At 43.9% G+C, this 24227-nt stretch overlaps 1 protein-coding gene across 1 annotated transcript in view; it reads left to right on the top strand.

The window, feature by feature from the left end:
• EGFLAM (EGF like, fibronectin type III and laminin G domains) overlaps positions 1 to 24227 on the top strand; it is a 166939-nt gene that overhangs the window by 116521 nt on the left and 26191 nt on the right. The window contains exons 8-16 of the mRNA XM_082382218.1: positions 1131 to 1246; positions 1843 to 2161; positions 2827 to 2927; positions 4173 to 4273; positions 6276 to 6420; positions 9447 to 9636; positions 18009 to 18134; positions 19252 to 19495; positions 22778 to 22889. Coding sequence (XP_082238344.1) covers positions 1131 to 1246; positions 1843 to 2161; positions 2827 to 2927; positions 4173 to 4273; positions 6276 to 6420; positions 9447 to 9636; positions 18009 to 18134; positions 19252 to 19495; positions 22778 to 22889 — 1454 coding nt within the window. The remainder of the gene's footprint in view (positions 1 to 1130; positions 1247 to 1842; positions 2162 to 2826; positions 2928 to 4172; positions 4274 to 6275; positions 6421 to 9446; positions 9637 to 18008; positions 18135 to 19251; positions 19496 to 22777; positions 22890 to 24227) is intronic.

A 24227-nucleotide genomic window follows, 5' to 3' on the forward strand; every position in this document is an offset into this window, starting at 1 on the left:
TTTTTATATAATATATAAAAATAATATGAACACTCATGGGTACCCAGCATCTATCTTAAGAAGTAGAATATTATAGAGTACTATCAAAGGCCCCTGTGAGTCACACCTCATTCATATCCCTCTTCTAACCTTTCCCACGTATTTTTGGTCCTTGCCTTACTTTTCTTAAGAGTTTGAATGTAGTCGGCCGTCCATATTGATCCGTGGTTGGTTGAGTCCGTGGATACAGAATCCGCAGATACCAAGGACCGACTGTACTCTGCCATTTTATATAAGGAACTTGAGCATCCGGAGATTTTGGTATCTGAGGGGGTCCTGCACCAAAACCACCCCTCAGATGCCAAGGGAAGAGGGACAACTGTATATATATATATCCTTAAATAATACATAGTTTTTCTTGCTGTTGACTTTTATATAAATGACATCAAACTGGATATGTTCCTGTGCAACTTGCATTTTTTGCATGAAATCTTGTGAGATTAAACCATGTTGATTCATTAAATATCCATTTATTCATTTCCTGTGTTACATAGTATCCCATTCCATAGATATACTATAATTCATTTATCCATTATCTGTTGACAGATTTTTGGGGTATTACTTGATATTATAAAAATAACAAAGTTGGGTTTTTTTACAAATACAAATTCTGATGCTATGAATGTGTTATGCACATGTCTCTTTGCACATGTGGAAAAGTTTCTCCAGATTTTGTAAGTTGGGGTGACATTGCTGCATCAAAAGGTATGAACATATTCTACTTCATTAAATATTTCTAAGTGTTTTGCAAAGAGGATGTACCGGTTTACACACCTAACATCAGAGTATGAGTCTCCATTGATCCCATCCTTGGTAATATTTTTTATTGCCCAACTTTTGTATTTGCCAGTCTCGTCAGTATAAAATGGCAGCTCCTTCTGGTTTTAACAGGCATATCCTTGATTACTTATGAGATGAAATGTTTTTCATACTTTTTGCTCAGTGCTGCTTCCTCTTTTGTGTTGAATTCCTTGTGTGTTTCCGATACATCGCCATCCATTCAGCACAGCTCTGTATGTGGCTGCGTTAGCATAAAAAAGGGAGCAGCGAAGGCATGTGTTGACTGCGGTGTGCTGCTTTTCTCTGTGAAGGCCCCGAGGAATCAGGAAGTGGGAGCTATGGACCCCATTATATAACCGACACAGAAGTCAGCGAGGATGATGACGCATATGAAGACGACTTAGATTTGGATATTTCCTTTGAGGAGGTAACGAAAAGTACTGCTTTAAAACCTGGGTGTTTTTGTTTCCTTACTGAACAAGGTGATTTAATCAATGGACCACTAACATTTTACTTGAAACTTACTTAACTTGGCTCATTTGCTTTGGACACATTTATTTCCTCTGACTCTTAGGCACCAGGTGATCATAAATTAATAGTAACTAGGTACCAACCATGCTGATGTTCTGTAGTCAGCTCCTGCCTGCTGACTTCACAATCTGGCAGAAACATATTTAGAGTCCCACTAAGTGAAATTTTATAAAGTCAGTTTTTATAAGGAAATGAACAATTCCTTGACAAGGTAAATGCATTTTTGTGATATTGTAATAATAATAAATCACATAATATCAGCTTTAGCACTGATTTTCTGAGTAGTATAGGAGAAGGTACTTAAAATCCTTTAGCCTCAAGTTCTTTATCCATAAACTGGAGTCAGCACTATTTGCCCTCTGTACATCCCAAGGTTTTGGTAAATATCAAAAGTGACTATATTTTCAAGTATTAGGCGTCAGCTATAAATAAGGCGATCTAATTACTGTGCTCTGTGTTAATCCTGAACTTCTTTTCCTTCTCTGTCTTTAGGTTAAACCGCTTCCTGCTCTCAAAGAAGGGAATAAGAAATTTTGGGTGGAATCCAAGATGGCGCCCAGATCGAACCCAATGACCATTTCTAGGCTTGTCCCCCCTACCCCAGCATCTCTCCCCATGACTGAGGTAGCTCCTCAGCCCACTCCAGTGGAGAGGAAAGGGAAGAATGGTGTGGCTATGATGCCAAGGCTTTTTGACGTGTCTTGTGATGAAACTCTCTGCTCTGCTGACAGCTTTTGTGTCAATGACTACAACTGGGGGGGCTCTCGATGCCACTGCAACCTGGGCAAAGGTGGTGAGAGCTGCTCAGAAGGTAGGCCCTTGAGGGGTGGGGTGGGGAACATGGTGGTGGGTTGGCCCTACTGGGAGCCAGAAGGCAGTTTTGCATCCACACGTGGTTCCTTCAAGTCCTTTTTCTAAGATCAGCCCCTTCTCCCATGTTTTAGTCATTAAATTAGCTAGTTAGCTACACAGGGCAAATGTGAGGCAACTTCCATTGCTTCTAGTTAGACAGCAGCCCTATTCTTATATGTGCCAAACATGTAGTCCTTTTGGAGCAATTAATAAATCATCCTGATGGCATCTTGGGGGTGGGTTTACTTTTATCACACCTCTACTAAGAAAATGCAGCAGAAACATGTGCGTGAAGGTTAAGAAGGATAATAATTGAGCCAACTTATATTACACAGATGTACAGCTAGAAAGCAGGTGTCAGTGGCCTTAAAGCCATTGATTTCTCTTTAGGGTGGTAAGTAACAATCTCCAAAGATCCAGTTTCTCCCTAAGAATTTCAGAAGCTCAAAGTTCCCAGGAATGAGAATCCTGGGGGTAAAGAGTAGAGTGAAGAAGATGGTAAGCTAGATTTAACAGACTATCAGGGGTTTTTACTTAATGACATCCAGGCAATGGTGTGTACTGATTTTTTGCATTTGAAGTGAGGAAACAGCATTCTTTTATTTTGTCTTTTTCTCTTTTCAGATATTGTTATACAGTATCCTCAGTTCTTTGGCCACTCCTATGTAACCTTTGAACCTTTGAAGAACTCTTATCAGGCATTTCAAATTACTCTTGAATTTAGGGTAAGAAGGATTAATCCTTTGATGAGTGCTTACTGGACACCTTAACACAGCAGTGTGCTACGTCAAAGGGAGGAGGAGAGGGGGAGAGGAAGCAGGGGGTAAACCCATTCACAGGTTAGTGAGAACGATGGGCACACTTACACACTCAAGGGCGGCAGCAAAGGGAGGGTGTGTTCTGTATGTTACTGAACTATGGAAATGGTTGGCCTGAAGGTTCCCAGGAAGAATATTTGGGTCCCACACATGTTGCTCGTGTTGACTGAAAAAAAAATGCATAACCTAAAAGTTGAGAATTATGTTTTATTCAGCAAATTTGCTGAGGACTTAAGCCCGATAGCTCTGAAGGACTGTTCCCCGGGCTAAAGTCCTCAGCAAGTCCACCAAATAAAACATAATCCTCAACTTTTAGGTTGTGTGGGTTTTTTTTTGGTCAACACTCATAATAGTGACATTTCTCAGGCCAGGATTTCAGAAGGTATAAGTGCATTCTTTGGCCCAAAATTCCTTTTAAAGGAAGCCCAAACAACATTTATTATTATGACTGTAACTGAACAGATAGAAAAATGACTATATGCAACCCTGGCACACAGTGAGGGCCCAATAGATGCTCTCTGATCTGAATCAGCTGTGGATCAGAATTCATTGACTTCAGCTTAAAGTGATTCTTTTGGGTATCTCAGATGACAGGAAAAGGTTTGGAGATATGGAAACAAGTCCCCTTCAGGTCACAGTCAAAGTGTTGAGGGTCCAAAAGATGATCTGTCCCAGTCTAGGACAGACAACATGGGTGAAAACTAAACTAGTCCATGGGCTGTTTGTATTGTCATGTTCTCCTAATGGAAGGAAAGAAGCAAATTTGCATGGGAAATAAAAAAAAAAAGAAAAACTAAAATGCTCTTTGGTGAGAATAGAATTTGATGAGCATGAGAGCAGCCCCTGTGTGACTGCGGTCTTTGTGCACATGGTTTCCCAGAACCTCTGCTGGTGGATCCATGAAGCCAAGTAAAGAGTGGGTCAGATATGGGACCACCTTCCTCTCACGTCACTGCAAAATTCCTCACGCACTGTTTATATCGCTGCCCTTTGTTTATTGAAAGTGAACTGGGAAGTAATTGGAGTCCACATGCTCGTAAATAGGAACACAGCGGAGATGCTCAAGTTTCGTATTCATGAGTGTTTCCAGGGGGCCCTTTATGGAAGAAGAGGTGCTTATTGTTCGTGTGGCTTTCGTTCCTATAATAACAGGCAGAGGCGGAGGATGGCTTACTGCTCTACTGCGGGGAGAATGAGCACGGGAGGGGGGATTTCATGTCCCTGGCTGTCATCCAGCGCTCACTCCAGTTCAGGTAACTCCTGCCAAAAACCCCTCAGATTTTTAACACTACCCTACGTTACGTTTTCCTTTTTATAGTGTGAACAAAATCTATACACAATGGATCCCTGTAAATAAAGGAACAGTGTGTATAAGATGAGCATGGGCCAGTTTACTAAATACTGGGGTATCAGGATTGCAGGGTTACCCCTCAGATTTGAGTTTGGAACCTTGTAGTCATTTATTCATTCACCAGCAAATGTTTCTTGAGCCGCCACAGTGTACCAGGCACTGCTGCAGCGCCTGGGAATGCGGCAGTGAGCCAAAGCGATCGAGTCCCTTCTCTCCTGGAGCTCTGGTGGATGAGATGGGAAGAAGGCTGGCACCTCCTCCTTGCCCCCTGCGGTAGATACGGCTGACAGCGCAGAGCCCAGAGAGGAGCCCATAGCCTCCTAAGGGTTTCCAGAGGCTCAGACCCCATCCTCGTCTTTCCTCAGGGCTGTGGTGGACTATTTGACTTACCTCCTCTGCCCTGATCATTTGTGTCCCAGCGCACCTTGGAAGCCACCTTTGGTTTATGTGTGGTTTTCTGCATGCAGAGTTCTGTGGACGTGTGAGTGTTTTAACCACCCTCATGGAGGTGCACACGGCACCTATTTGAGGACAACCAATGGGGATCAGGTGGGTGCTTCTCCATGGCTCACTGGTTAAGAGCCTGATGACACCATTCTCCTGCGGCCCGACCGTCAGCAGATGACTTAACCTCTCCGAGCCCATGTTTCCTCGCGGGACTACCGTGAGGATTAAATGCATTAAAGCATAAGAGTACTTAGAGCAGTGCCTGACCCGTAGCCAAAGCGTTCAGTAAGCACCAACCATGATTGTCTTTTGACTATTTTAGCACAAAGATTACTTTTGGTTAAGAAGGATAAGACTGTCAAGCATCCCACGTGGGGTAGAAAATGCCCCCACCCCCGTCCCGGCATCCTTTGCTAAATGCGTTGATTGATGGGAGATTGAGGTCAGCCAGCGGGATCTGGGGCAGTGGCCCTGACCTTCTGCGGATCTAACCCTTGGAGGATCTGATTGACTCTAGCCCTGCTGGTTATTTGCTGGTAGCAGCTCTCCATCTCCGCAACTCCTACTGCGTGATTCTGAGATCCCCCGCTCTGGGTGAGCCTCTCCACCCCACTCCACTCCACTGAGGGTCAGGAGACAAAGGAAGGCCATGAGAAGTGGGCTGCAATTAGGGCACATCCTGATAAGGACGACACCCGCTATGCTTCCTTCCCCACCGGCAGCCTCAGAACCCACGCGGACGTGGCATGGTGGCGGGTTGGAGGTTGGCTGGAAAAGGTCAGAATCCTACATGTCAGGCATAGTGACCAGAGGGCACCCCAGGCCATACGGAGGTTGGGAAAAAAAACAAGAATAATGCAACTGTCTGAGAATGCTCGTTCTCCACCCACATCCCCTCTGAGCTGGAGACTTCCATGGAAACCATCCCTGCACTCAGGCCCAGCTGAACACAGATGGCAGTGCTGGCCAGCTTGTCAAAATGAGTGTGAAGACTTGGTTTCTTTGTTTTTTTTACATTTTATTAACATCACTGAGCCTGTCATCTGGGAGTTGTGGGAAGTCCCCAGAGAAATCCCCAGAAGCAGAAAATGACTCAAGCTCTAATTCTCTGCACTTTGAGTCCATGTTCAGCATCTGGTCATTGCTGAGAAGGAGAGGGAAGATCTTAGTTGCCCAGGATTCTCTAAGCTAAGCTGCAGAGAAAATTGGGTTAAAGGAGACCCCACATTGAAAGGTTCTATGGGCAGATTAAAGACAACCAGGCTGAGGTGGTCCCAGGGAAGGAGGCGTCTAGTTCTTCCGTGTGTAGATTTAAACAGCTCTTGATATTTGTAAACCTAACTCTGGACAGACTGGCTCTCAAAGAAGCCATTCCCCTGGAAGTGATGTCCGTGGAGTCTGAAAACATAATGAACTGGTTGATCTAAGAATTTTCCTTTTCTTTTCTTCCCCCGCAGGTTTAACTGTGGAACTGGGGTTGCCATCATCGTAAGTGAGACCAAAATCAAACTAGGGGGCTGGCACACGGTTACACTCTACAGAGATGGGCTGAACGGGCTGCTGCAGCTGAACAACGGCACCCCGGTGACAGGCCAGTCCCAGGTGAGTGCGAGCCTCACTCCCTGCCCCCCTGCCCAGCACGCACCACAAGCACCCTGGCAGGGTCCCACTGCAGAGAGCTGGCAGCCCTGGAAGATGGGCTGCTTTTCATGGCAAACCCATGCAACCTGGCTCTGACGTGCCCCTGCCAGCCTTCCACTCTAGGTGGGCTTTCAGGGCACGTGTCCATCCCACATCTACCGAGGAGGAGGAGGAACTTTGCCAGCATCCTGGCCCTGGGTGCACAGGGACGTGCAGTAAGCTCTGTGCCCGGGGACATGTTCTCTTTCTACAAGGACATCAATGCCAGGGGGTGGAGGAAGGCCCATATAGGAAGAATTGAAGCCATTATTAGTGCCAAACACAAAGCTTGCTTTTAAGGCAGAGGTGTTGCAATCCTGTGGCTTTAGAAAATCGTCCTGAAAGGTTCACTTGGTTCAATATGCAGGAGTAATCCATTCATCCACATTTTTGGGGCCATGATTATAGGAAGTGGCAAAGCAGTGTAACCGCTGGGCTACTCAGCAGATCACCTAGGTATTCACATATTTGTCACGCTCTGAGCAACTTTAGGACTGTGTTTAGAATAAACAGTTGGGATTAGCAACCTGCCAAGGAACCGAGCCTGTAATTCTAATCAGGCAGGTATCTGTATTCTCTGAGGAAAAAAGTAGCAAGAAAGCCTTTGTGTATGTGTGTATAGCTTTCTCCTTGCCTGGGCTCTTCACTATTCTTTGCTGACAAGACATGTTATATTGAGGGTCATGACTTGCTGATAAAAAAAAAAAGAATAGAAAAAATAAATCTCATTCATTTGAATCCCAGTGGTTCCAAAAGAACAAAAGTCCAAATATAGTGAATGTGAATCCAGGAAGATCATTTATGCAGATATGCATATATTTCTAAGGAAGGGAAAGATGGGATAAATGCACTGCAGAATCACATAGATGCTAGAACAATAGGCCTACTATGGTTAAAATTAAATTTGATAGGAATAAAGAAACTTTGAACTTCGGTCCAAAATACTAACATGAATACAGGTGGAGAAGCTGTAACAGAAGTAACACATGTGTAAATGTCTTATGGTTTAAAACAAGGAAATTCAATAAAGGTTAATAAATAGGGCCATGTGATAACAACAAGCTAAAGAAATTATAGGCTGCATTAATAGAGGCATAGCATCTAGGAAAATGGAGGTGATAATCCTATTCTATTCTGGTGCCTATGTGTGTAGTTTGCAGTGCTCTAACAGGGACTCTAATCCTCGAAGAGTATTGCCTTCAGAGTATATGATTTTAATGCATGTAAGCATTAATTACAAAAAGCATATAATTTTGTGGATACTCAGGGCAACATCTGCCTCTTTACTACCAGGACTTGTTAAGCAAGTTGTATAAGCAGGACCGCAGATGTGGAATGTTTGAGAAAACTGTCTCAAGAGATAGTGACTCTGTCTTAAGTCAGGTTCCCCCAAAACAGACCTGAGATGAGGGGTCTTATGCAAATGATGCACTAAGAAAGGGATCCCACAGGAAACCTGTAAGAGAGGGGATTAAGATGAACGGGGGCGGGGCAGAAGTCAGTATGAGTTAGATCTCAGGCAAAGTTCATCAGGATCTGGCTTTAGCCTGATCCCACAGGGGAGCTCTGGAGTGTAAGTAGAACCACGGAGTGATGCCAACCCAAAGCAAGGGAATTGGACTTTCACACTTAAGCACCCATTAAAACTTGTTAAGGGCTGTGCCAGGGGAATGCAAACTCCAGGATACCACCAGTTCTCTGCATAGGCAGGCAAAGCAGCCTCCAGAGGCCCAAAGACAACCCTCATTAGAGGAAGGTAAAGGCTAGGCTCAAAGACTATTGCCTGGGATGTTGTGAAGGGAGCTTCAGAGGAGCTACCCACCCCTATGATGCACTTAATGTTCCAAAAAAGGAGAAAAGGATTTAGCTGCCGGGCTCCTGCTATGGTCCTGGATCAGGGAATAGGGCCAGAAGTGTGAGGAAGGGATCCAGAAGAAGTAAATCCTGAGGATCTTGGTGAAATAAGCCAACAGGGCACTCAATTCATCTAACGAAAGCTATATGCCAGTGGCTGGCAAATAACTAATCCTTAAAATCCACTGTAAATACTTTAAAGCTGCCTAGCTCATATTTAATATACTATTTACAAATGATTCTTATCTATTCATTAGAAAATATAAAGCAATGATTAGATGTTTTACTTATTGATAACAAAAGTATAAACGATAAAGATTACATTTCAGTGACTTACATTCTAGGTATTTTATAACTACCTTTTCCCAACCTCCATCTATACCCTTTAGTCCAAGCAAATGAGATATTTCTGCAATAAAAATAGCAAATAACCAAGAGCACCTTAATTCTGTCCCACCTAATGTTCAGCTCTGTATTTTGTAACCTCAAAATCTACAATCCAGATTGTGGTTTAGTCTAAGATTGGAAATGTTCCTACTTAGCTGTAATAACACTTTAAAAAAATTGTATCCATGAGCAAATTTCAAAATATTTTGCAACTCAGTCTTGGCAATTTCCCTCTCCCTCACAAATGCCTCTTGCAGGATATAGTATAAAGGTGACTAGGACAGTAAAAGGGTAAACATTAGCCCACGTATACACAAAATTAGTATTATCACCTTTTGAGACACAGAATAGCCCTATGACCCATCCAAGATACACAGTAAATTGGTGTCAGGACTGGAAAGAGAAAATTTTTTTTTGGATGCCCATCATGGTCCACTGCCTGTTGGGTTGCTCTTGGCTCTAACCCACCTTCCCTTCCCTTCTAGGTTCCAAAATCATCCCTTCTCGAAAGACAGCCCTCTGAGAAGCTCTCTTGAGTTTTCTATGGTAACCGTGGGTTTAATTTTCCAGTAGGACAATGACTTAAATACAGATGGAAGAAAACACTGGCGCTAAAAATTGCATCTTAACTATGTCCCTCATGAAAATCTGTTGTGTTTTAGCTTTTGACTTTGTGTAGTAAGTTACTGTTTCCATCTTTCTTAAAGGGACAGTACAGTAAAATTACCTTCCGGACGCCTCTCTATCTTGGTGGGGCTCCCCGTGCTTACTGGTTGGTGAGAGCAACGGGGACAAACCAAGGCTTTCAAGGCTGTGTACAGTCACTCACTGTTAATGGGAAGAGAATGGACTTGAGGCCCTGGCCGCTGGGGAAGGCACTCAGCGGGGCTGATGTGGGTAAGTGGTTGCCCAGTGGGTGGCATGCTCTCGTGGGACTGCCTTTCTGCTTTGGGCCAGGGTGGGGAGAAGCTTCATGGGCTACAACCCTAGGCAGATGGTTAATGCAGAGCTTTAGGAGGGAGGTGGGCCTGAGGGGTGAGGTTGGTGCTCTGAAGACATGATGACCTTGAATCTGAACACTCGGACGTGGTAAATAAGACCAAGGGTGCACCAAACCCTTGGTTGTGTCCTGCTGCCATCTTGGCCCTCTTCATGAAACGTAGCCTGGTCTCATCTGACAAGGCAACAGCAGTTCAGCCCTGTCACCCTTCCTCACCCAGTCCAGTGGAAGAACCAACACAATAATGTAGAAAGATCTTTCGTATACTCTTCGCTTCTAAAAGAAATGGCCACATTCCGATTCTTGACCACCATGCCAAACACGTTCTTGACGCCCTCTCATTTACTCCTCGTACTGACTCGAGGAGGTAGAAATTATTATTATACTTATTTTACACATGAAGACACTGGGACTTATAAAAGTTAAAGAACTTCTCCAAAATAGGGCAGAACTAGGATTGTGGTTTTTTTCTTTTTTTCTATTTTCCTTTTTTTAAATTAAGATTATTTTTTGAGTAGTTTAAGGTTCACAGCAAAATTGAGGGGAAGGTACAGAGATTTCCCATATGCCCTCTGGTCCCACACACACGTAGCCCCCCACCCCCCAATTATCAACATCCCCCATTGGAGTGGTATATTTGTTACAATTGATGAACCTGTTGACACATCACAATTGCCCCAAATCCCTAGTTTACATTATGGTTCACTTATAGTGTTTTATGTTCTATGGGTTTGGACAAATGTATAATAACATATATCCATCGTTATGGTATCATACAGAGTATTTTCACTGCCTTAAAATTCCTCTGTGTTCTGCTTATTCATCTCCTCCCCCCCATCTCCAACCCCTGGCAACCACTGATCTTTTTATATTCTTTATAGTTTTGCCTTTTCCAGAATGTCATATAGTTGGAATCATACATTATGTAGCCTTAAAAGATTGGCTTCTTTCAGTTAGTAATATGAATCTAAGTTCCCTCCATGTCTTTTCACGGCTTGATAGCTCATTTCTTTTTAGCACTGAATAATATTCCATTGTCTGGATGGACCACAATTTATCTGTTCACCTACTGAAGGACATCTTGGCTGCTTCCAAGCTTTGGTAATTATCAATAAAGCTGCTATAAACATCCAGGTTTTTGGGTGGACATAAGTTTTCAGCTCTTTTGGGTAAACACCCAGGAGCGTGATTGCTTGATCATGTGATAAGAGTATGTTTAGTTTTGTAAGAAACCACCAAACTGTGGACTGTATCATTTTGCATTCCTGCCGTGAATGTATGAGAGTTCCTTTTGCTCCACAGTCTTGTTAACATTTGATGTTGTCAGTGTTCCATATTTTGGCCATTCTGATGGGTGCATAGTGGCATCTTGTTGTTGTAATTTGCATTTCCCTGATGGCATATGATATGGAACATCTTCTCACATGTTTATTTGCCATCTGTATATCTTCTTTGGTGAGGTATCTGTTAAGATCTTTGGCTCATTTTCAATTGAGTTGTTTGTTTTCTTATTATTGAGTTTTAAGAGTTCTTTATTTATTTTGGATAACAATCCTTTATCAGATGTGTCTTTTGAAAATGTTTTCTTATCTGTGGCTTGTTTTCTCATCCTCTTGACATTGTGTTTCACAGAGCAGAAGTTTTTAATTTTAATGAAGTTCAGCTTATCGATTATTTCTTTCATGGATCCTGTCTTTGGTGTTATATCTAAAAAATCATTGCCTTACCCAAGGTCATCTAGGTTTTCACCTATGTTATCTTCTATGAGTTTTATAGTTTCATGTTTACATTTAGGTCTGTGATCCATTTTGAGTTAATTTCTGTGAAGGGTGTAAGGTCTAAGTCTAGATTCATTTTTTTTTTTTTTTGTATGTGGAAGCCCAGTTGTTCCAGCACCATTTGTTGAAAAGACTAGGATTGTTTTTAAAGAAATAAGGACATATATTCCATCACTGAAGGCAGCAGAGAGATAATTCTAAGGTTGGTTAATTCAATGACTGTTTTACTCAGCTAGGGCCACCATAACAAAATACCACAGACTGGGTGGTTTAAACAACAGATATTTATTTTCTCACAGTTCTGGAAGCTGGAAATCCAAGGTCAAGGTGTTGTCATGTTTGGTTTCTCCTGAATCCTCTCTCCTTGGCTTGCAAATGGCCACCTTCTCACTGTGCCCTCACATGGCCTTTTGTCTGTGCTTGAATCCTGTGTCTCTCCCTTTTCTTATAAGGACACCAGTCAGATTGGATTAGGACCACTCACATGACCTCATTTAACTTTCATTACCTCTTTAAATGCCCTGTCTCCAAATACAGTCACATTGGGAGTTAGGGCTTCAACCTATGAATTTTGGGAGGACACATTTCAGTCCCTAACAGTGACTCAATGATGTTAGAACTCTGGGTTGGTATCTCAGTGGTTCTCTTGTTTTTCACTCATAATCCCAAGATGGTGCCACAACTCTGAGCATCACATCCTCATATGACATTGTTATTGCAAGAAATGGCAAGTTCCTTTCTTGGGTCTCTTTGTTCTCCATCTTCAAGATGACATTTTGAAAGAACGCATGGTGAATACCACGTGCGCACAATCTAGCTTCTACCATTCACATTTGGCTGCATTTGCTTTACCACATATGATCCTATTCCTCCCTCTCTCCATTCCTGAGTCAGAGCTAGGATTCGATCTTCATGACTCCAAGTACAGTTTGTTTGTTTTGTTTCTTTGTTTTGTAGCTAATATTAGTTGAGCACCTACTACATGTAGCCACCATTCGGAACTACTTTAATCTTCTCGAGATTCCTACAAAGTAGGTGCTATGATTAGTCTTCGTGTTTACAGATGAAAGCTGGTGGTTCAGAACAGTTAAGTAACTTGCCTAAGGTCACACAGCTAGTAGGTGGTAAAGCTGGTAAATGGTGACCTCAGCAATTCTGGCACCAGTGCCTGCCCTCTTAACCACATCTGCCACATCAGAGGCTCCCAAATTGGTTTCAAATTGCTTCCTTCTACTTTTCTCACTCCTAAAGGTGACACCATTGTTAAAACTACAAAAGATGGAGTTTACTTGAAAAGAAAACATTACTCTCCACCTGTTATTCCCTATGTTACTTTTTCCCTCAATTGATCACTTGGTCAAAGCAAACAATCAACAGTAGTGACTAAAGCTATTACAAAGGCTCCCGCTGTAGTTAGGTGAGAACCAGCAGGCCCACGAGAAGTCTCCTGTGGTGTTGAAGAGTCTGGACTCTGAAGGCAGATTGCCTGGATTAGGCAGGTCAGATAACCTCTTTGAGACTCAATATCCCCATCTATAAATAGTAACTGCCTCATAAGATTATTTTGTCCTGATGAGTCATGGTGCATATAGAGTACTTAGAATAAAGCCTTGCACATAGCAAATATGTTATAAATGCTTCCTGTTGTTGATATTATTATTAATATTCTGACTCTACCAATCCACAGGGATTGTTGTTTCTTCTCTCTTCATTGAACTAACAGGGAAACAGCCTTGAAGGACAGATCTGGCAGTCTTGTAATCTCTGACAGGTAGTTAAGAAGTTGCAAAATTGAGTAAGGACCAATTTCTGACAGCGTTTTAAATTCTCTCCCGGTACAATACTAACCTCTCCGTCGAGCACATGAACCCGGAGGACCCACCTTGCTGGCTCTGGGCTCCCTGGGGGCAGCTATTGGATTATTCCATTGCTCTCTGTCAACCTTAGTGGCAGGCATTGGTCACATGGCCTTTTTTTTCCATTTCTTCCCATTTTCCCCCCTGGGGCACAAGAACAGGGCTGGCTAACCTTCCTCACCTCCATATTTGCTTTCCTTTGAGTAAGTCCTCTTGAAGTTCAAGTTCCTATAACTTAAATGCAGTCTCACCATGGGGGAGACGGGGCTCTTGGAAGCAGCGGTGAATTTCCCGTGGAGATGCAGGCTTCCAGAAGAGGGTGAGGACAGTTGCAAGTCATGGCTCCTCCCTCTGATCTCTAACTTGGCCTTGCCGGCTTCAACCACAGTTTTTTCTCTGTCCCACCTCCCCAAACCCAAGAAACCTGTTTCCAAGGGGCCTTTCATTACTCGACCCCTCCCACCTCATCTCCTTCATTAAATTATTTCCAGCTATTGGATTCTCTGTGAACTCACATTCTAGAATAGTCAGCAATCTCAGCAAAATTTTGTATTCTCTGGCCCAGACGTTTCTTTTATTATTTCCACCTAAGCCACCACCACTCATTTTTTCCAATCCCATCTTGGATCCCCGCCCTGCAGTGTCACAGAGCCAACTTCCCAAGTTATTCGAGACTCATGAGGTCTGCAGGGGCCACGGGTCTCACTATGGCTTATCACTCTCTTACTCTTTCTTCCACTTGGTAAATACTTATTTAAGCTCCTGTGCTGGTCACAGCACTGGGTGCTTAAGATAAAGCAATAAACAAGACAGGATCTCAGCTCATCCCTCCTGTCGTAACTCTCCCTAGGATAGACCAAATTAATCAAATAAACATCACACAAATAAATGTAAAATTACAATTTGGAGTGTTACAAAGGGGAAGTGCAATCCTAATGTATAATAGGGAGATTTATGGGCTGGGGGGTCAGGAAAAGCATTTCTGAGGCTGTAATGTGAAGTTGATATCTGAAGCAAGAGTAGGAGTTAAAAAGCAGAGATGAGAGGGAAGTGCATTCCAGGCAGAGGAAATGGCCTGTCCCAGTGGGACTATGAGGGGAGGTGGGTCTCATGATCTTGTCTGTGTTTTGGAAAGATCCCTCTGACTATAGACAGCTTATTGGAAAGGGTCTTCACGGGGGGCATGTAGACCAGCTGGGAGGCTGTGCAGTAGTTCAGATCAGAGATGATGGTGGTTTGATCCAGGGTGGTTGTGGTGACACACTTGACAGATCTTTAGGAGGGGAAATAGACAAGCCTCACTGTTACGCTGCATTGGGGGACGAGGGGCAGGGAGACTGCTCACTGCCCATGGTCTCCTTAGTGTATTCCACTCCGCCTTCTCTTCCCTCCTTGGGAGCCTGAGCTCTCTCCTGCCCCTCACTTCATTATCTTGCGTAAACTTACGTAACGGCTGGTGTATAGAAAGTATCAGTGTCAATAAAAGTTATTTTATATATTGATGATGCGGTCCTGCCAGCACCCTGTACACATGATCTGGCACCTCCTTCCTCCTACTCTCAGAGTTGAGAGTTCTCCTTTCTCAAACTAACCTTTTCATCTACACTCTGCACCCATCCTTCCCTATGTTCCTGGGACCTTGCTGCCGAGGTTGTCACTTCTCAATAACCCAAGGCTTCTTAAGCTTTCGTATGCCGTGGACCCCTTTGGCAGTCTGGTGAAGTCTATGGACCTCTTCTCAGAAGGATGTTTTCAAATGCAGATAATAAATATACATGATAGGAAAAAATTATATTGAAATAAAGCTATATAATAAAGTTCTGTTATTATAGTAATGTATGTGCTTCTTTATAAAGCATTAAAGAACAGGATTCTTCAATGGTGGGTACAATAACGACCATGCTGTCAAAGGAGTGATGAGAATAAATGATGTTTTGAGATACCCGTAACAAATGGAAAGTGATTTACCCCATTCTCAGGTCCACTGGGCACAATTCACAAGAACTGCTAATACTGGAGATTCGTTACCTCCATTAATAAGTAAGGGAAATACTCAAGTCCGGTTAGAGATCATGGAAAATAAAGATAAAAGTTTTTCCCCATCAAAGTTCATGGACGCCTCGCTCTAGCTTATTCACACCCACTCAGGTCCTCTCCAGCTTCAACCAGTGCCATGTTTGCATGACCCTGGACCCTTCTGATTCGGGAACCCTGCGGACTTCTCTCCTCTCTTTCAAAACCTGAGTCCAGCAACCCTCCAGGCCCCCTGTCTGAACTTCCTGTGATGGGGTTCTGCCTTCCACTGCAAAGCAAAGCTGCTCTCCTGAAGCTGTGAGTGGTTCTCTCTTTGCAAACCCCTCCTGCACCTCTCAGCGGTATTAACTTGACTTCTCTCTTGGCTTTTGCTTCCCCTGAGCTTCTGGGAACCCACCTTGTCTGGGTCCTCTGTGTCCTTCATCTGTTCTCCCTTTGTCTTCTCTGCCAGCTCCTCACCCTCCTTTGGTGCCCTGGGATTTCCAGGGGCCCTTCCATCCTGTCCTCTCTCAAGGAGCACATACGTTCTTGGTATCAGGGTCGCCCCTACCTTGCTGCTGTGTCTCCAGCCCTCACCTGTGTGCAGGAAGGGCTCAGCAGCAGATATTTCCACCATCACCTTATGCTTAAGTTGAACGAAAGCCAGCTCCTCTGCTCGCTGGAAGCCAGGTCCTGTTCCCAGCCTCCCTCGTTTCCTTCCTCTTGCCACTCTCCTTTCGGTCTTCCAAGCTAGAAGCCTGGAGGTTATGCTGCAGTCTTCCTCCACCTTCGACTTCTAGAATGAGCTGGCTACTCCTGCTTGCCCTGCGCGTCTTTGATTGTTCGCTTTCTCTCCATTTCCTCTGCCATCACCCTCTCCAGCCGCAGTTTACCTCCCCGTAGGATTTCTCTCCTCTTTCCCGCCCCCATGGCTCACAATCTATCTTGCATACCATTGCCAGCACAATCTTGCTGAAACACTGCTTTCATCAAGTAAACATCTCTGGCTGGCTTTCAACCCCCCTCCCCGTCAACTCCCACCTATAAAAAATAAATAGTTACAAAGCAAATTTGTGAAATAATTTTTCCCATGTGTATCTAAGATAAGCCAAGGACTCCACTTCTTCCTGTGGGACCAGCCCTTCTCTGAGAAAGCCTCCCAGCCCACAGAAATCGGTGGAGCATGGGGCCCTGTGAGAGTTTGGCTCTCTAAATTCAAGTCGGCCTCTCTATGGAGGCTGTGGTTGCTGGCAATGTTCTCAGGGCTGTGGCTGAAAAAAAAAAAAGAGACCACCGTCAATTCTGCCTGAACTTCCAGTGGCCCCCAGCTGGAATTCATAGAGGCCAGCCCACCCGGCTGGAGGGGCAAGCCATCTGGAAGGGCTGTAATTAAATCCTGTTATCAGCTCCTGAAGGGGGTCTCCTCTCCTGGGTACGCAGTATGCCAAGCCCTTCCCCCTCCTCCCGAGGAGGCTTTAGGAAAAGAAAAGACTGGATCCGTTCAACACAAACAGATGACTGATGATGAAAGGATGAGAGACTCACCTGCTGAGATGGCACAATCAGGCCTCGGGGGTTCCTCATCTCACGGGGGGGGGGGGAGGGGGGAAGGGGAGGGGGAGGGGGGCGGCTACCAGCTCCCACGGGCGTCACCTTGGAGACTGTGCGACGCAGAGCTGGACCCCTCGCGGCTCAACCAGAGATGCACCCCCTTTGCCTCCATCCCAAGCAAAAGGGCTTTGGACTCACCTTTGTAGTTCTGGGCCAGGTTGTGGCCCACCTGCCTCATTTATTTCTTATACACAAGAAGAAAGGGAAAGCAAAGGAAAGGAAGAAAAGCAGCCCAGGAAAAGTCAGTTTGCTTTCACTTCATCTGGTGACCTACACTTGGAAATGACCAAGTGTACCCTTTACGGGTCTCTCCGGTGTGTGTTTGGTGGAGAGAACTAACCCATCTGATGTTGAACCTTTCAGCACTTTTCTTACTTCCGGTCACCTTGCTGTCCCTCATAAGACTGTAACCTTGAGTTTAGAAGTAGAGATTCTGGAGCCCCCTGCTAAGGTATCATGGAGCACCCCCCCCCCCTCCCTGCTCCAGACAGAGGAGTTGACAGTCCAGGCCAGTTGATAAGCTTCGACAAGGCTCCTTACCTCCTTCTGTGCTTATCTTGCTTGACCCAACGTTCAATCCAGAAGGCGGGCAGCACTTAAGGTAATTGGGGCCAAACAAATGAGAACGCTTTTAACATAAACACTCTGCTGACATTGGAGGGATGGTAACACACTCTTGTGAGAACAACAGCGAGATGAGTTACAGGCAGAAACAACTCTGTCATCCCTGTCAGTGGTCATAAAATCGCCCAGTAATTTATTATTTGATTTACTGTGTCCACCATGTTTTAAAGGGTCCCTGTGGCTCTTCATAAAGAGTAAACCAAAATCAAATTAAAATGAAGGGAAGTTCCACTTCTCCTGAAAGCTGGTTTGCAGCTGTGCAGAGGAGCAAATCAATAGGAGTGGGGCGTGAACTGTATTTGTTCAGAATCGTGAGCTGTCGGCGTGCTCAGTCTTGGACTGGCTCACGCAATGAATCGGGCTTTGTCATTCCCATTCTGTATTTAGGGGAATGCAGCAGTGGAATCTGTGATGAAGCCTCCTGCATCAATGGTGGCACCTGCACAGCAAGCAAAGCTGACTCCTACATCTGCCTCTGTCCCCTGGGATTTAGAGGTCGACACTGTGAAGATGGTGAGAAAGAAGCAAGCTGATGGCGATTTCTGTCTGCATTGTTAATTCATGTTGATGTAATTTTTCATCAATGTACTTTTAGCAAGGTCCCATATATTTTTATGGGATTAATGTTGCTTTGTTGGGAGGGATGGGAGAATCTTTTCTTTAACCAGGTTGGCGTGTCTTCAAGTGTCAGAGTGGCAAACCAGCCAAAGACAAGTTCTCTTTAAGATGTTCCTGGGCCAGGCTTTGGTGGGCTCATCTTGGCCCTCAAATAGCTTTGAAAAGCCTATATTTGTGTGGTTTGTGTCAGAATTTGAAGCATTCACAGCTCAGGCTCCTTAGAATATCTGATGGTTCCAGAGAAAATGTTGGGAAGGTACACACACAGAAACATTAACAATGTGATGTTTCTTTTTCTTGGTACTGTTCTGCTGAATTATTCTACCTCTCAATACTGTATATATTGATTATATTTATATATATACCCATATATGTATACATACATATAAACACACATGCACACACAAATACACACATATAATAATGGAAATTTTGAAAGATTTTGGAAAAACCAAGCAGGGTTGAACATGTTTTAACTTTTCTGCCAGTGATTCAGATTTGGCCCTAAGACACCATCCCGGGGAAAAGTTTTTTTTTAACACTGTGTAATCTCAAATTTCTTGTCACCTAGAAGAGGGCGTTGTGAGTCAGAGTAAGCCCAAGCTGTTACACACCACCTTCGTATTTCTGTAGCCTGACGTACTAAAGGTTGATCCCTGCTCACGTCACTGGAGGTCCGTGGGAGCCACGTGCTCTGCTCCACATAGTCATTCAGGGACGTAGACGCCTGCCTTCTAGTGGCTCTGCTGGGGCCTTAGCGTCCTCCACTGAGTCCTGCATCCCGCCAGCAGGCGAGGAAGCCAGAGCAAGTGGAGGAGGGAGGGAAGCTTTAGAGGCCAGACCTGGAATTCTGTGTACTCCTCCCACCCACATTCCAGTGGCCAGAACTCAGCTACACTAGCCACCTATCTTCAGAGCAGCTGAGAAATAGAGTTTAGTTCCGTACCCAGGAGGAAAAGAAGATGCTAGTTCTGGCACGGAGGGATTTCTAACCACGTGCTTGTTCTTTCAGCCTTCACCTTGACCGTTCCTCAGTTCAGAGAGTCTCTGAGGTCCTACGCTGCAACACCCTGGCCGCTGGAGCCCAGGCATTACCTTTCCTTCATGGAGTTTGAGATCACGTTTTGGCCTGACTCAGATGACGGCGTCCTCCTGTACAGCTATGACACGGACAGCAAAGACTTCCTGTCTATCAACATGGCAGGGGGCCACGTGGAGTTCCGCTTTGACTGCGGCTCTGGGACTGGTGTTCTCAGGTAAGGGCTGAGACCGTCAGGCCCCCCACCCCTCAAAAGCCAGACAACAGTCACTTTGAAGAAAGACAAATTTGTCATCTACCAGCTTGCTCTCTTCCTGTCTTCCCTACACAGTTATCTTTTCTGAAACCTGTCCTGATTCATACAGATGACATGCTTCCCAGAGATCATGCTCTCCTGCTGGCAAGGTTTCCTCTTCTTGAATAACTAGCCAGTCCTCTCCACCTAAGATCATGCAACGCAATCAGCAGAAACGTGATAAATTGTCAATCAGTACCTTGCTCAGAGCATCACTTGGTGGGCAAATATATGACAACTAGTTTAAAAAGTACCAATAGAAATGTAATGAACAGAAATTTCCTTGGTGACCTCACTTTATTTATTTATTTATTTATTTTGTCCATTGGGAGTAGTGTGTATCAGAGCCACAATCACTTAAAAACATCAAATTATTATTCATCTGCCCTATTTCCCACAAATGTCCTATTGATAGAAGCTTAACAAGTTGTTTCCATTAGATTAAGAGGATTTCAAAAGGACACCTACTTCTTCACCAGCATTGAGTGAACACACTGTGGCATTACATTACACATGCTCATACGTGAATAAATACATAATTGTCACATAATCATTCATTGCTATGCATCAGTAGATTGGGGTGGCCTCAGTTTAAATTTTAACTTTCCTCTTGCTTTATTTCTTTGGTGGCAACTAGTTATTTGACATGGCTCTTATTGTTCTCCATATAGAGAAGCTGATAGCAAATCACCAGCAACTGCAAAGACCCTTCCCTGACCAATGTGCTCGTGAAGGCTGTGTGATGACTGGTTTCAATAGCATGGAGTAACTAAGTGCTTCTAAAGCGCTTGCTGGTGTCTGCAGATTTGGTTCTGGGTTATCAAAACTTTCCTTCTGTTATCTAGTTTGTACTGTTCATTGACTTAGCAGATCGATTGTTCCCATACAGTGTGGCAGTATCTTTGTGAACCCCTCGGAGCCTGCAGTTGGGAGGTGCAGATATTTTTCTTACTTGTTTATGTCTCCCTCTTCTCACTGTGTTCCTCCCATGATAGTTTTTACCTTCAAGCCGGAGGCCTGCTAATCTAATGCAGGCATGACTCTTGTTCCTACATTTGGCGATTTCTTCGCTTTTGAAACACACTGTGGTGTTTTGTTCAACAGTGCCCTGCAGCAGGAAATCGGTTAGTCTTTGTTGTTGTTTTAAAGGAAATCGCGGGCTGTATTGAATCACAATTCATATTGCTAGACTGTCATTTCTAGAAAGAGTTTGTCGCTGAGATCTCATAGCCATGCGTTGCCCTTAATTGCTGATCATTTTTCATGGCTGATGGGAAGTGCTTACTGCATTAGGTTTCAACAGTTCTTTAAAAGGACAGTTCATTTCTGTCCTTAAGGGCTGAATTCCTACACATCAGTGAGCCCTCCCACGTCGGGAATGGACAAACACTTCTGTACCTCTGGTTATGCAAGAACATCCTATGTCTCAAGACAACTTTGGTGGGTATTTAATTGATTCAATTTACATATGATTATGCAAAACAGTCTAAGCAATTCACTTAGAACTATTTGTCAGGTTGAGAAAGGAAGACACCTTGAATATCACCTTGTACTTTCAAATGGCCTCTTCCTGGATAAGGAATGAACAGAAAGGGCTGGGGAGGGTCGGGGCTCATCAGCCCTCGTCCTGCACAGATTGCCCCCCTGCCCCCTGCACGTCGACAGTGGCAGCTCCAGCTATGGGGTCACAGTGGAACCTTAGAAGTCCAGCATTTCCCTCTTTCATAATTCTGTTTCTATTTTTGACAAGAGGTGTTTTTCATTTTTTTTCACATAAGTTATTGCTTCCCTGCCTGTCAGGAAAGGCGCCTGGAAAAAGAATTCTTTAGTATTAGGTGTGATGAAAAGGAGGCAAGAACTCAGAGATTCCAAGGAACAGACCACCTTCTGCTCCCCTGGGCCATCCCCTCTCCAGTGTAACTGACAACACCGATCACGGTTAGTGTTTCAGACGGCCCTTTGGAAGATGTTTATTCTGAAAACCAGTTCCAAGACTTCCTGCTTCATTAAGACAATTCAGCGAAAGACTCAACTACAGGAAGCTGCGGAATTGGCCAAATCATTTTAACTTTAGGAAAAGGATAAGGTGGTCTGATTTATGATGAACTTGATTCAAAAATCGAGACAACTGCAGTGAGCTCATGATGGCCACGATCAGTATCACTCTGCTGAGGGAAGCAGTGTGTCGACGGGGAATGACCTCTACACGACAACAGGCTGAGGCGCCGTTAGTTATTATGGAGATGGGCTGCTGAACAAGATCTTTATTGCATATTGATTGAGCCAAGGTGATTAAATTCTAATTGCTAAGGACAAATGGCAAAAGCATTTGCCAGGGCAAAAAATCAAGTGAGGGGGTGGAGACCTTTCAATAATTGTGCCCATTGGTATTCCTGGTGGGTTTCTAAAGATGATCCAGGACCAAAAAATAATTGGGAGGTTCAGTGAAGGCCAGGAACTATATAGACATCTTTAGAAACACAAATGCAATACTTATACCCTTTTACACACCTCGCTGTAAAACTCTTATCAATATTATTTAAACTTCAAGTGTTTCCATCTTGAATTAATAACTGAATTTTTAAAGTACTTTTAATCCTTTTCACAATATCAGACAACATGGAAACTGTCCCCCCAGTATTCTATTATGAAACATTTCAAACATATAGAAAAGTTGAAAGAATTGTACAGTAAAATCCTTATACCCACCACCTATAGTCTACAATTAACATTCTGCTGTATTTGCTTTATCATGTATCTATTTATCCTTATATTCCCCATCCATCCATCCATCCATCTTATTTTTTATGCATTTCAGAGGATGCTACAGACATCAGTACATCAAGGAATCTGTTTTGCATCATAGCCTATATAATTTTCTCTTCTTCAAAGCTTGTATGCAACTCTGATCACACTTTAGCCTCATGTCACCCCCTCATCTTGAAAATCAGACTAATCCTACCCCCATTTCAGACTTGTTGTAAGGAATAAGTAAAATGATAAGTGAGATACTTACTCCTCCCATGAAGGGGTCCAATAAATGGAGCTAGCACTGCGGTGTTTACCAAGAAGGAATGAAGGTTTTTCTTTTTGCTGAAGAGAGTGAGGTGCCTAAGGTTGGCACGCCTCATGTGAGCCAGATCGGTGGCCATTATTTCTAACGCCATTGACGCTAACCCATGCTCAGTTTCCTTCCTTCAACAGGAGTGAAGAGCCCCTCACCCTGGGTCACTGGCACGAGCTGCACGTGTCTCGCACAGCGAAGAATGGTATCTTACAGGTGGATACGCAGAAGGTAGTGGAGGGAATGGCGGAGGTAAGAAGGACGTCACCTCCTGATGGCTTATGTGAATGGGGTTACTATTTCCTTCCTGTCTTGGAGATGAAAGTGGCGGCATAATGATTAAACACAGTGCCAGTTTACCTGGGCTAACAACCAAGCTTCCCACTGGGCAAGTTTCTTAACTTTGCAATTCCTCAACTGTGAATGGGGATGATAATAAGAGGGGCCTCATAGGGCGGTTGGAAGGATGGAGTGAGCTAATACAAATGTAGCGCTTAGAAAATTGCCTGCCTACCTCCATGCCTCCCAACCTCTGCCTTTGTTCATGTTGGTGTATAAGGTAGTTCAGAACACAACTCCAAGGCAGGGCCAGAGATGGGGTGGTCGCACAGCTGACAAGAACATAGACTCTGAAACCAGACTCACGGGGTTCAAAATCTAGCTCCATTCCTCACCAGTAGTGTGAACTCAGACCAGCCACTCGATCTCCCAAGTTGGTGTTTTTGCATCTAAAAAATGGGGTAATGGTGATACAATAATGATGTTTTATAGAGTTGTAAGAATTACAATAACTGTATTTATAAAACACCACAGAACCTGGCATATGATCAGCACTTTGTAGCTTTACTTATTGTTAATAGTGTACTATCATAATAACCTCAAGAGCTCAGAATTTCCACTCAAGTTTATAATTTTCATCCATGATTTTATTTCCAAGGTCATGTTCAAAGGAAAATGACATTTTTAAGGAGCGATAAGAGAGATTTGCTTTAAACTATAACCTACTGCGATTCTGTACACACACGAAATTTACAGACCCCTAAAACAGAGGGGACTTTAGATTTGCCAGGATATTCATTACAACAGTCTTCATTTTGTGCATCACAGATTTAAAGGGGGCATTGATGAATGTGGGTGTTCTGATAAGAAAATGAATTGATAGAAAAAAGAAAAGGAAGGAAAAGGGACTCTTGGTGGTAAGAGGTATTTGGTTGAGGAGGAGAGAAGAAAGAAGGACACACATGTCAAGAAGGGAGCTTGGGGGACAACAATGGTGGGTGGTCCTATCAGAACCAAGGACCTCCTTGGGAATTAGAAGAATCAGAAACTGGGCTCTGCTTCAAGAGGCGAGTACCTTAGAAAATATCCCATATATATTTGTGGAAGGAAGGAAGGGTGAGGGGAAGGGAGGGAGGAAAGATGGAAGGAAGAAAGGAAAGCAGGGAAGAAGGAAGGGAGACGAATAAAGGAAATGGATTTTAAAGGGAGAATGGGAGTCACTTCTTGTACAATCCAGAAAACTCTAACAGCTGACTTTAGTCCAAGACAAGATTAGAAGCTCACAAGCATAGATCTGACTGTGTGTTGACT

The sequence above is a fragment of the Balaenoptera borealis genome (genome assembly GCF_965194805.1).
Source record: "Balaenoptera borealis genome assembly, chromosome: 2".
NCBI lineage: Eukaryota > Metazoa > Chordata > Mammalia > Artiodactyla > Balaenopteridae > Balaenoptera > Balaenoptera borealis.